Below are 13,587 nucleotides of genomic sequence, written 5' to 3' on the forward strand. Positions count from 1 at the left end.
GTGATTTGGAGTTGAGTTGTAATTGAAGGTCTAAAAATGTGTATTTGACCTTTCTCCATGTTCACTTTGTGGCAGAAATGATAATTGGGCCCAACTTGTTATATTTGGCCCTTGATGGTGTGTGGTGTCATAAGGATGGTGATTATTCTGCTAAGTCTACATAATTACCTTTGTGATTCCTTGATATTCCATGCCTTTAGCTAAGTCTAAACATTCACATTGTACAATGATCCTAATGATTCTTAAAATGAGCAAATCTTGGTTTGTGGAGATGATCACAAGAGTTGAGCATATGGTTTTGGTCCATTTGTGCACTTAGTTTTTAAATGAGGTTTTCCTAATGTTTTCACACAGTGCTTTCATTTGTTGAAATATGCAAGCTATTTGATCATTTATTATCATTTCTCTTGCATATACTTGTGTGTGAATCATAACCATGAATCTGAGGGAAAATAAGAGAGTATGCCTTGTGAGGAGGATTGAATTGCCTAAACATGTTATGTGCTTATTGTCTCACTTCTGACTTATTCATACTATGAAGCATGTTTATGAAACTTGGAATCTATATGTTTACATTCAAATGCTAAAACTTGAAAGCTATGTATTTTGAGATTCAGAGATAATCACTCAGGGACAATAGTGTTTTGTGTACTTTTGTTTTGTTTTGCTAAGGGTCTAGCAAAACCCAAGTGTGGGGTAATTGATAGGAGCACTTTGTGCGACGTTCTTAACATGTTTTTACCTCCATTTGTACTTTACAAGCCCTTATTATTGTAGTATTGAGTCATTGAGTCGAATTAGGAGTCTAGGGTGGCGTTACTTGCATTTTGGTGCTAAAACGAGTGTAAAATGCAGAAATTATCGAGAGTACATAGAGTAGTATTCCTTATCAAACTAGGAAACCTAGTTGGGTTAGGATTTTTATTATTCGACATTTCTGTAACATTTATGATTTATATTTATTATTTTCTTTCTTTATTTCAAAATTAAATGAGAGATAATGGCTTGGAAATTAAGGAAAGAAAGATGAGAAGAAGGAAACAAAAGGAGAAAAAGGAAAGAAGAAATTTAGTTTCTGAATGGGATGAAAAGGAAGAAGTATGCAGCCTCAAATGAGGGAATGTTCATCCGGCAATTAAAAGGAAAGACGAAGAAAAGAAGGAAAAAAAAGAAAAAAAAAAGAAATAGAGGATCAGCCCATCAAAAACCCTAGCAGCCCCTCTCTTCTCATTCCTTTATAAAAGGCACAGCCTCCCTCACAATTCACCATCACCATTCTCTCATAAACACAGCCGAATTGCTGCCCAAAAATACCCAGAAAATTCGAGCCAAAATCTTCATCCATCTCCATCTTTGCCGTGTCATCCTCTTGTCTCTTCCACCACCGAATTCATCTTCCTCCATCCTTCAGGTTTCTAATGTGTAATTCATCCATGGCTTGTAATTTTTATTTAGGTTTTCTGCAATTTTCGAATTTATTGTATGAATTCTTGAATGTTATTTTCGGTTTTATATATGAAGAGCATAAATTCAGACTTATTTGGTTTTATGTTTTGATTGTATAAACTCATGAAAGATGTATGAATCCGTGTATAATAGCTATGGGCAGTAGTATTTTTGAAATTAATTTAGGTTTTATTTTGATTAATTCCTTGAACTTGTGCATCTAAATCAATGCTTGAGGAAGCCACGGGCATGGCTCTTCTTGGGTTGCGATTTCATTCACCAAAGTAGTATTTGATCGAGTTATGCGCTTCGTGTCTCAATTATTGCTACTTATATAGGGCTGTGATAGTTCTAGGAATTTGCATGTTTAAACATGATGAGTGACGCCATGCATGTTTATATGTCTCCAATTCGACTTAATGTGTTTATGTGCTTCTTTGTGTTTAACTAATACGCTTCTTGAAGTTAGACTCTTTTTAGCATATGTTTAGGATTGAACGCTTCGTTGATTCTAAATAATTATGAAGTCTTAACGATTAGATGAACGGCTTCGGGCTCTAATTAGAATTGGAATTAAGATGAACTTGGATTGATTCGAAATATACTTGCTGCCTCTTAGTTGTTTTGTACGTGTCTTACATGTTCATGAGTAGATTTCGTGTTTGGTAATGTGATGAGTGGTAGATCAATTGTATATAAGTAATTTAAGATTTATTTTAAGTATTAGTTTTATAATCAATTTCAAAACCCCCAATAACATGATAAGTTTTGAGACCCTTTTGATTCCCCGGACTGAACGATCCCTGCTTATTCTATACTAACGATGATGTTTTACAGGGTATTTTATTGACGTTCTAACCGAACGCTCTATCAATTATTTTCTGTTCATAGAGCTTATTATCATGTTTTGTTTTCTTCGAGATGTAGGCCTGATGTTGAGGACGGGGAGAAGTTGTTCAGGAGACGGCAGAGTCAGTCTAATTGTGCGTATCAATCTTTGCTTTTGAATTACGCGAAATAATGTTGTGATAAAAGCTTCCCAAGTTGGTGACAAGCCCATGTTTTCAATGGAAGAGTCTGATAAGCATAAACGAGTTGGTGGCGATGGGTTTTTACGTGTTTTGTTTTGGCGATTTCACAATTTCCGCATGCTACTTGGAAGTGACTTGCTTCTGTTCAGTAATGAAAAATATGTTGTTGTTAGCCTGCATCTAGGGGACGTTTCACGAGAGGTGAAAGTGGACTACTCATTACTTTTTTTTTCTCCTATAACTTGGCAGACTGACTTAGTTTTGGTTTCTTTGTTTATGTACATCTTGTGACAGGTTAAACCTATAACTTGGCTGGAAGCCTGGCTAGACAATGTCATGGCTAGTGTGCCGAAGATGGCCATCTGTTATCATGAAAACGGTGTGGTCCATAGTTACGAACTTCTGAAAACAGATAATATATTTCTACTGAAAGGAATATCTGATGATGGCACTCCTGCTTTTCATCCTTATGTGGTACAGCAAAATGGCCTTGCTGTTTTAAGGTTCCTTCAAGAAAATTGCAAGCAAGATCCTGGAGCTTATTGGGTAAGGATGTGATCTAATCTCTCTGACATTGGTATTTGCTTATTGGTTCATTTTCATGACATCATATATCCTTTCTGTAATTTTTCAGCTGTATAAAAGTGCTGGGGAAAATGACATTCAACTTTTCGATCTTTCTGATATTCCAAAGAACCATTCTTCTAATGATTGTGATGATAGCTCATGCTCTATGCCTGCTCTAATGCATAGACAGAGAAGTGATTCCTTGTAGTCATTGGGGACTCTCTTGTATCGAAGTGCTCATAGGCTTTCACTTTCAATGGTGCAAAAGGCATGTTTATTGTATTTGCTACATACCTCAGAGTATTGCTGAACCTATATCCACTAAACTTGCCGCAATACACCATGTTTCTGAAGCTAGCTATTAAATCTCGGATGATGCGGTAACTTCATAATATCGCTGAACCAAATTTGACGGGCCAGGATGGTGAAACTCAAGTTGAAAGTAGTAGGGCAGCTTCTTCTGATCTTTCTGTTTGTGCATGTGGTGATGCCGACTGTTCAGTGTTACATGTAGGTGTTATAATCGAGTTGAATAATGTTGGCTCAGTGTAACGTTAAGGGGTCTTAGCCTTGGAAAATCACTAAATATAAGACTCATATTAGACCCAAGTCTTATTAAACCAAAATCAAAACCCCGTATAATAAATTGTTGGAGATGGAAAGTCCTATCTTAGGACCAAAACCAAAATTCAATACCATTGTTGGAGTTGTCCTTGCAAGAGCTCAAACTTTAAAAGCAACATTTAGACAATAATACTTTTGAATTTTTGATATAACTAAAATTAGAGTTTTTTTTAAGACTAGGAGTCTTTTAATGCCTAAAGCGTGAATTGTCTCAATCAAACTTATGGAATTTTTTTTGATGTACGTGCTAGTGCGGCTGCTTTCAAACCTTCATTAATAAAACCGTTGAATACAAGGGGAGATGTGATGCCTATAACCTTAATTGCAAAGATCTGAAATAATATAAAAGTCCCTACAAATAAGTACCCAACAAATTGTTGTTTTGTGATCTTGAGGAACTTATTGTAACCACTTGTTTTCATCATTTTTCACAAAGGTCTAAGATAGAGTGATCACTGAAAGTGTCTCTCCTTCACCCAAAACTACATACTTTAAGTGTTGTAGTAGTGCTTTTCCCACTAGTTTTTGTGTTTGTTGAATGAAAGGCACAAGTTTATCTCTGCGCAGAAGTAAATTCCCAAATTGGTACTGATAGGAGCACTTTGTGCGACTTCTTAACATGTTTTTACCTCCATTTTGTACTTTACTTAGTCCTTATTATTGTAGTGTTGAGTCATTGAGTCGAGTTAGGAGTCTTTGGTGGCGTTAGTTGCTTTTGGTGCTAAAACGGGTGTAAAATGCAGAAATTGTCGAGAGTACATAGAGTAGTATTCCTTACCAAACTAGGAAACCTAGTTGGGTTATGATTTTTATTATTCGACATTTCTGTAACATTTGTGATTTATATTTATTATTTTCTTTCTTTATTTCAGAATTAAATGAGAGATAATGGCTTGGAAACTAAGGAAAGAAAGAGGAGAAAAAGGAAACAAAAGGAGAAAAAGGAAAGAAGTAATTTAGTTTATGAATGGGATGAAAAGGAAGAAGTATGCAGCCTCAAAGGAGGGAAGGTTCATCCGGCAATTAAAAGGAAAGAAGAAGAAAAGAAGGAAACAAAAGAAAAAAATAATAGAGGATCAGCCCATCAAAAACCCTAGCAGCCCCTCCTCTCCTCCTTCCTCTATAAAAGGCACAGCCTCCCTCACAATTCATCATCTCCATTCTCTCACAAACAAAGCCGAATTACTGCTCAAAAATATCCAGAAAATTCAAGCCAAAAACATTCATCCATCATCACCAAGCCGTGCTCATCTTCCTCCTCCACCAATTCGAATTCATCCTTGCTTCATCCTAGAAGGCTTCTAATGTGTGATTCATCCATGACTTTTAATCTTTCTTTTTATTTTCTGTAAATTTCAAATTCATTGTATGGGATCATTGGATGTTATTTTCGGTTTCATATATGAAGAACATAAATTCAGACTTATTTGGTTTTATGTTTTGACTGTATAAACTCATGAAAGATGTATGAATCCGTGTATAGCATCTAGGGACAGTAGGATTTTCGAAATTAATTTAGGTTTTATTTTGATTAATTCCTTGAACTTGTGCATCTAAATCAAGCTTGAGGAAGCCATGGCCATGGCTCTTCTTGGGTTGCGATTTCATTCACCAAAGTAGTATTTGATCGAGTTATGCGCTTCGTGTCTCAACTATTGCTACTTATATAGGGCTGTGATAGTTCTAGGAATTTGCATGTTTAAACATGATGAGTGACGCCATGCATGTTTATATGTCTCTAATTTGACTTAATGTGTTTATGTGCTTCTTTGTGTTTAACTAATACGCTTCGTGAAGTTAGACTCTTTTTAGCATATGTTTAGGATTGAACGCTTCGTTGATTCTAAATAATTATGAAGGCTTAACGATTAGATGAACCGCTTCAGGCTCTAATTAGAATTGGAACTAAGATGAACTTGGATTGATTCGAAATATACTTGCTGCCTCTTAGTTGTTTTGTGCGTGTCTTACATGTTCATGAGTAGAATTCGTGTTTTGGTTATGTGATGAATGGTTGATCAATTGTATATAAGTAATTTAGGATTTATTTTAAGTTGTAGTTTTAGAATCCAAATCAAATCCCTCAATAACATGATAAGTGTTGAGGCCCTTTTGATTCCCCGGACTGAACGATCCCTGCTTATTCTATACTAACGATGATGTTTTTCAGGGTATTTTATAAATGTTCTAACAAAACGCTCTATCAGGTACCACTTTCTTTGTTCCAAAACTTATGCAACATTAAGAATTTTCTCCAACTTTGGCGGCAAAATCTATTCCATATTGTGTCAAGCACACTTCAGAGACGTCCTTGATTGAATTTAAACAAATTTCTTACAAGTATTAAGTGTAAGACTAAAACTAGAGAATCACTTAGTTATCCTTAAGTAACTAGAAATCATCCAATGCCGAGTCAATTACAACATGGATCAGGACAAGTGTCTTCCTAGATGTTTAATACAAAAGTGTATTTACTATTGAATTTGGAATCCATTGTTATAATAATAAGAATGTCCAAACCTCTAATGCATTAGGAATAATTATTACAATTCTAATTCGATGACGAATAGCCGTTATGGGTGGTATCTTTATAACTAAAACTAGTATAAATAGAGGTTTGGGGTCCCTGCTATCACCATAATTCAAAAGCAATTACTCTGCCCATTCAAAAGCTTAAGTTTGGTGATTAGCAAAAGACAACAACCTCGATTCATTATCAACAACAATGTCAATATCAATGGATGTCAATGGTATGATTCTGCAACTCTGGTAATCTATATAAAGAGCATGACATATGTATTTTTTGTTTACACTAGGAGAAATTAATCAACCATAAAACATTTACCATCATGGATCATAAGAACGTCGATTAGCTTCAAAGATCTTGTACTGCACTGACATATCAACAACTTTCATTGATAAACTTTCATCTTTCACTCTAATCATTGTACCAATAAAAATCATAAAACCACGTCTTAAAATAATAGGCACCTCATCACTTCAAAAAGCATTTGGCTCAGTTTTTAAAATAAAAAGTTTTACAGGCAATATGAATTATGAGCTTTCCCTATTACATCTTCCACAATTCCATTTGGTCGCTTGACTAAATTGATTGCAAATCACCAAACCTTAATTGCAAAAACAAGTAGTACATCATCAAATTGACGCTAGGTTTCATGTCCTTTAACAAAACCTCAAAGTACTGATCACCAATAGCGCTAAGGTATTGTGAATCTTTCAGAGTCCTTTATCTTGGAGAAAGTCCCCTTTCAAATATGGCACTAACATCTTCCAACAACAAGACCTTTAGTGGTTTTTAAATTTTCTCTTATTAGTGCATAACTTCGTCAAAAACTTTGCATAAGCTGAAATTTGTTTAATTACATCCAGCAAGGCCAGTGTTTAATTTATTATTGATTCAATTCATCACAGTAGCATATGTTTTTTCTTGAATCACAGTAATATTAAACCAAATGTTATATAAAAAAAAACCTAAAACTGCCTAACTTTCCTCCGATCCCTTCTTTCTTTGCACCTCCCTCAATCCCTCTTAATTCTTCTTTTCAATTTTTACTCTCAAACTGTCATACTCTCTCTCTCAATCTCTCTCCTCGCCATAATCGCCAATTCGACTGTCATCTCTCTCCCTTTTTCATTTCCTCTCAAGCACAACCTTATTCTTATATTCTAAGGTATGTTTTCAGGTTATTATACCTCCTCATTGTTCATCACTTCATCGATATTGTAGTTATAGAACATAACAGGTTCAAACATGGGATGAAAAACCTGAAAAACTAATATTTATCATAGTAGAATTTTGTGGCTAAGTTAAATTTGGATCCAAACTAAGTTGGTAGGGTCTGAGCAGCTCTTGAGTCTTGACTGCTTGAAGAACCTTAACCAGCTAGAACCGAAAGTTTTAAGCTCAGATTATTTCACTAAAATTTTGATCTGGACAAAATGGAGCCCAACCCCATTTAGTAGAGGTAGAAACTAGAAATATAGGAATGTAAATTATTCTAAAATGGTCTCGGACCACTCTGGTCCAATCCTGTCGGCGACAGGTGTCAGCAAGTCATTAGTCCTAACCATAATGGACGCAAGTTTGCTTAAACGGCTGGCAATGGGAGATGCTTGGTCGCAGCTAGGGTTGACGGTGATCAAGCTACAATCCTTGCCTAGGGTTTCACAAGATAGGTTTTGGGCTTGGGATTTGGAGCACGGATCTAAACCCAATATTATTTTCGTTTAGTTTAGTAGGCCGCCTATTACTATGCTTGTATCAATCATACAATAGACATTTTTTTTCTTCGATTTGAGCTTATTACCAAAGAATAGTCATCTATTGCATGCTAGTGTTGAGTTTCGACTCGTACATCTTGTCTGATGCTTTGACATAGTGAAGAATATGCACTGGCTATTCAGGCCACAAAAATATCTATAAAACCTATTGGTTTCTCATCAAAACCACGTGTAGTAAGATCTATTAGGTAATTAATAGTTGTACTCATTTGAAAATTGGGTAATTGGTCTCAAATATATGTCGTACGGTTTAATTTTTCACTCTCTTAGTCGGAATTTATTGTCCACACTTTAATAAGTGGCCAACCGTAACCCGCGTGTAGCTACGTCCTTGGTCATATTAGTTTTTATAAATTAGAAAAAAGTAAATATTTTTATATATTCTTCGAAAAAGATGGAAAATAGCATAACATGTCTAATAATACTCAAGGCCACTTATTATATACCTCAATAGATTCAAGCTCTTATATCAATTTTTGTAAACGTATAATATATATCGTCTTTAGAATTTAAGAAATTGAGATAATAACTATAGTTTTTTTTAATAATGGGCTAGCTGGCACGATTAACCTTAAGCATTCATTAATGAAAATGTCAAATAGAATGAGGGACGTGAAGCCAATATCCCTAATTACTAAGGCCTGATATAATATCAGAAATTCCTACAAACAACTACTCGAGCAAATAGTACTACTCTAATGACTATCTATTTGCATTTTCACAATGGTAACACAATGGAAAGATCAGTAGATGTGTACACAAAATATATAATACATATTCTAATGTCCAATAATGCGCGCAGTATGAACTATAGTTAGATGGGCATGAATTTTCATTACTCAACTTATTCCCTTTTCAAACAAAAATGAGCCTAATGAACTATGTTTATAGCAAACTTAAAGATATAAGAATAAACCAAACTAAAATAACATTGAGCAATAGATTTGAAACACTTATATTAAATAAGATTAGAACAAACGAACGCAAGGACATTAACATAAATTAAAAGGGACCAACATGCCCCATTAGCAACTAAAACAAACAAGAACATAAAGCATAATATGACAAAATTAAAATTAAATAACTTGGTAATCTCATAGAGATCATCCACAACAGACATCATGTTTAAAATGGCCGATAAAAGGAGAAACATGAAGCAACATAAGAATTGACCACACCAAGGCTAAATAAACTCCCTTGAGGAAAAGACTCATTAAGAGCTGCATCCAGCGGTAAAAAAATGTTTAATTGCACTTGTAGCCTCCATTGCAGCGTTGTGCTGCATCACCTCAACTTTCCTTTGATGTAGCACATGAGACTGGTGAGCCACAATGCCACGAAGCATTTTCAAGTCTTTCTCAAAAGATTTGAGTTGTTCCTCGTTCATCATTTCTAAGGCTTTTTGGTATTGCTCCCTAGCATGGTTGATCATTTCACTCTTGTGAAGCATCTCAGCACGCGACCTGCAGTTCAAAAGCTCTTCATCTACAGTAGTATACTCTGCATTCAGATCCTCAAGTTTCATGTTCTGAAAAGTCTCCAAATATTGCTCTGTGACGTATGTGTTAGCAGGGGCGTCACGATTCCTTGAAAGATATCGGTTTGCAATGGTCTCCACAAAAGGGTGTCCAAAAGAGAATATCTTATTTCCGGGCGATGTTATGAGTACAACCATCTCAACACGTGTGAGTGTGCAAAGCTCACTTGACTTTTTAAAAATTCCAAATTTTCTTTTGGAGAAAGTAACTTGCCGGTTACTTTCATTTTGAATTCTTACCAATTGAACCTTCTGGCGACCTCTATTGACTCTAGCTGCCATTGCAACAACTAAATGAAAGAGCAAGATGAAAGAGTAAGATGTATCGAACAAATGCTTTTTTGTTATGTTGTTTGTTTGGTTTAGGTGAGGTATTTATAGTGTAAGGTTGGAATAAAAATATAATATTGTGGATGTTCTTAAACTAGTTCATAAAAACTAAGCATTTCTAATATACATTGTATAAAGAATTAATATGACAATTTTCATTCATAGCCATATATTATGATTTCTTAGGAAATTTCCAAGAAGCTGTAAGATGTACATGTCCTAATTTACTCATATTATTTTTTGACAATATTGAATATTTTTCCAAATAATGCAAAATAGTATCAAGTATGAGAACAAAGATAAATTTGAAAAATTTTAATTTTTTAAAACACATTTGTAACTGATTAACATATTTAATATTTAAATATTATCTAATTAAATGATAATTATAATTACAACTTGGGCTGCTTATATGACATCACATGTATAATTAATATGGTAGTGAATGAATTATTTGGATATTGAATGTAAACATTATCCTTTAGACAATTTGTTTCCCACCCAAAAGATTTGACTTGCTTCTTTAGGTAGTAATCTCGGTCCTCCCATTTAACCTTGTTGCAATATGTAATTAAAGTATTTAAAATCTAATATCTATTTGAATTAAATTTTGATTGAGGTATGGTAGTTTCACAAGTGGAAACTTATAAGTAGCTTAGACTTTAAAGTAATATTTGGACAATAACACTTTTGGTACAATACAAATTAGGGTTCTCGTTTTTTTGTTCCTTTTGAGATTGGCGCTCATACAATGTCAAAGCATATTCTCTATTAGTGACATATGAAAGTTTTTATTATTAATAGTATTTAGTTGATTTAAATGATTCACATACCACCGCTTATTCTTGCCCATTTTTCTCATCTATAAATACAATCTTACTTATAATGATTAAAACAACAGAAGTACGAAAAATTAAATATCATTTCAAGACCACGTGTGGTGAGACCTATTATGTAATCAGTTTTTCGAGTCTATAATCATGTCATGTATAGGTTCATGACAAGTTAAAGATCACCTGGTACAATGCAATCTATGGCAAGTAACTCTCATTATAGAATGAGCACAAATAAACCTACAACTACTCGAGGATAAAACAAGCATTCCAATAAAACCCCTATAGAAGATATTACACATCGCCTTGACACCTTAATTGGTGTACGTCACATAATATCTAGAGTAACACAGAATCATTTATCAGTTGAACATATAGTTGTGGTTGGAGAAAAGCTATACAACCGTCCATTTGCTTGTAGTCCGTAGAGCACTAGAATGGATGCAAAATCGTAGATTGGGTTAAAAAAAACCCTTAACTTGGGTGAAAACCCCCTAAATCTGAAAATAGCTATAGAAGATAAGGCCAAACGCCTTAACCCACTGATGGCCCAGCCAACTTGACAAAGGGTGGCCCACCTAGGCCTAACAAGGCCTCATAACTAAATCTGGTACCCCACCGGAGTTCGACGTCGCCGCACCTCCGCCTCTTCCTTCCATCGTCGGTCGACCACAACTACTCCATCAAGTTCTAACATTGTGATCAGCCTACCAAAAGAAGCACACGCAATTGCCGCCACAATCTTGCTAACCCTCCACGACTGATATCCCACTCCGATGCACTACCAAATACTACTGTCACTCCACCTTGCTAGAACCCATATACTAGCTAATCACCCAAACCTAGACTTGTCGGGAAGTTCATCGACATCCCGTTCAGCTAGCCACCCAAACCTAGATTGTCCGGGCAGTTCATCAACATCCTGTTCGGCAGCCCGACTCAGACGGTTTCGTCGAGTTCGGATAACCCATCTAGACCAAGAGCCGCTGCCGGACGAGAAGATTTGTAGTGAACCGCATCGGAAGGTGAGGTTGAGAGGGTAGAGTTTTTTTTCCTCATATTTGCTTAGTTATTTCAAACATTTCATGTTTAACTACAACATGTTTTCATGTTATAAAAGAAGCAACAAAACTTCTGCCATCCCATATAATATGACTTGAAGAGTAATCAATGTTCAAACTTAACGTTGCTGAGCTTTACCAAGCTTTAACATCAAGTTTTGTTGGAGGTAGTTGTACTTTTATTTATAACTTAACCCTTATTAATTATGATAAAACTTAAAGCATGTGAAAGCCTCTCTATATATATGTTGCTTCAAAACAGCACAATCACATAATCTAATGCATCACACATTAATTCAAATAGTTAGTTACAATCCAAGGACTATATGATAAGATATGAAGTTAGGAGTGACTTGAGCTAATTAATACCTTGATCAAAACACGCTTCATAAAAATAAATTACTTTTTTTTAACGCAAAAGTCATATATTAAGAATCGTAAAATGTACGAAACAACATAAACACATTCCGTCATCGTTCTACGATAGAATTTGACATATACGAAATAACTAAGACTCTAGACAAACTAGAACCTAACTAAATCTATGATGAATCTCTTAGGACACCCACAGACCATCGTCACTACTCTCTGAGCCCCACCTTCTCTTTGATGTTCGCTGGAAACAAGCAGTTTCTTGGCCTGACTAGCACGACCACTGCCGTCGTAAAACCCACAAATCTCCCTTAACCCAACTATTGAAGCAAAGTAGAGAGCCATTTTGGTTGCATCACTTAAGTATGATTATGTGTATTTGTGTGTGAAACTATCTATTTCCAAGTATAGGAGGTCAAGTTTTAGTAAGGGAAAATGTAGAGTATCATACCCAAGGGATTTGGGGAAACTCAACTCTAACTAGATTTCCGTAAGAAAAACAAGAAAAACATGCATTCTAACTTTTTACAAGTTCAAAACCTTAGCCATTTGGAAGCTAAGAGCCATCGAGATAGTATTAACAAGTGGTAGTGAATCGGCTAGGTTGATTTTAGAATTAAGCTAAGCAAACTAATTTTTGCACAAAAATAACAAAGGAATGAAAATGTAGAGATATAATCAAAAGAGTAGACTTAGGCATTGTACCTAGCCTTACTCATGTACAAATGTAACTCATCATTAATGCATAAAAATGTTTGACAAACTTCCCCCTAGTGCTTTGGTGAAGCTACCAAGAAACCAACTAATCATGCAATTTAACAAAGTCTTTTGGAGCCAAATTAAATCACACAACCTTAGTCCCAATTACATTACCTTATAATACAAGTGGGTTATGTACCACAAACATAACACCCCCTTAGAGTAATTACACTCATGGCACAAGCATTAAGTTCAAGGTAAAAAATTCAAGCAACTTAATATTTCCCGTAAGAAACACTAAGCCACCACCTAAAAGCTACATATGCTCATGGATTCAAGAAGTTGTCAAGTTCAAGTTCCAATTCATTAATTACCTAAATATGTTTCTAGGTGATAAAACTAGCAACACATTTAGTAAGCATTTTAAGTGTAGAAGCCTATAGATTCAACATGCATCAACATCAATTAAGAGTAAAATGAATTCATTAGCACATGAGTTTGATTAGGGCTAGCCTAGTCTCAAATCCAACCACTAACTCAAAGTATGGTATTAATGGGTCTAACAACGGAAGAACTCCATGAACACCATACTTTATCCACACAATCTAGGAACAAAGAACAAGGGTTGAGGATGATTATGAGTAGATGATGAAGAGAGTGAAGTGAGTATGGCTTTGGTAAAACCCCCACACTATCACAACTCTTTACTTCAACCCAAATCTATGAAACAAGTTTGTGATTGATCAAAGCTATAAAGGATCTTTGGGTTTTGGTGAAAACTCAAG

General features: G+C 35.1%; 2 protein-coding genes across 2 annotated transcripts; one reads left to right on the forward strand and one right to left on the reverse strand.

Moving 5' to 3' along the window:
• Positions 1 to 2,459: 2,459 nt before the first annotated feature.
• On the forward strand, positions 2,460 to 3,391 carry LOC126784699 (uncharacterized). The gene is made up of 3 exons (XM_050510183.1): positions 2,460 to 2,678; positions 2,772 to 3,023; positions 3,112 to 3,391. The coding sequence occupies exons 1-3, from the start codon at positions 2,505 to 2,507 to the stop codon at positions 3,250 to 3,252; spliced, it is 567 nt and encodes a 188-aa protein (XP_050366140.1). The 5' UTR covers positions 2,460 to 2,504; the 3' UTR covers positions 3,253 to 3,391.
• A 5,792-nt stretch (positions 3,392 to 9,183) lies between these two features.
• On the reverse strand, positions 9,184 to 12,448 carry LOC126783936 (agamous-like MADS-box protein AGL62). The gene is made up of 2 exons (XM_050509464.1): positions 12,331 to 12,448; positions 9,184 to 9,797 (listed from the first exon to the last, which is right to left on the reverse strand). Exons 1-2 carry the CDS (start codon positions 12,446 to 12,448, stop codon positions 9,184 to 9,186), a joined length of 732 nt encoding a protein of 243 aa, XP_050365421.1.
• Positions 12,449 to 13,587: the final 1,139 nt, after the last annotated feature.

The sequence above is a fragment of the Argentina anserina genome, chromosome 2, assembly GCF_933775445.1.
Source record: "Argentina anserina chromosome 2, drPotAnse1.1, whole genome shotgun sequence".
Classification (NCBI taxonomy): domain Eukaryota; kingdom Viridiplantae; phylum Streptophyta; class Magnoliopsida; order Rosales; family Rosaceae; genus Argentina; species Argentina anserina.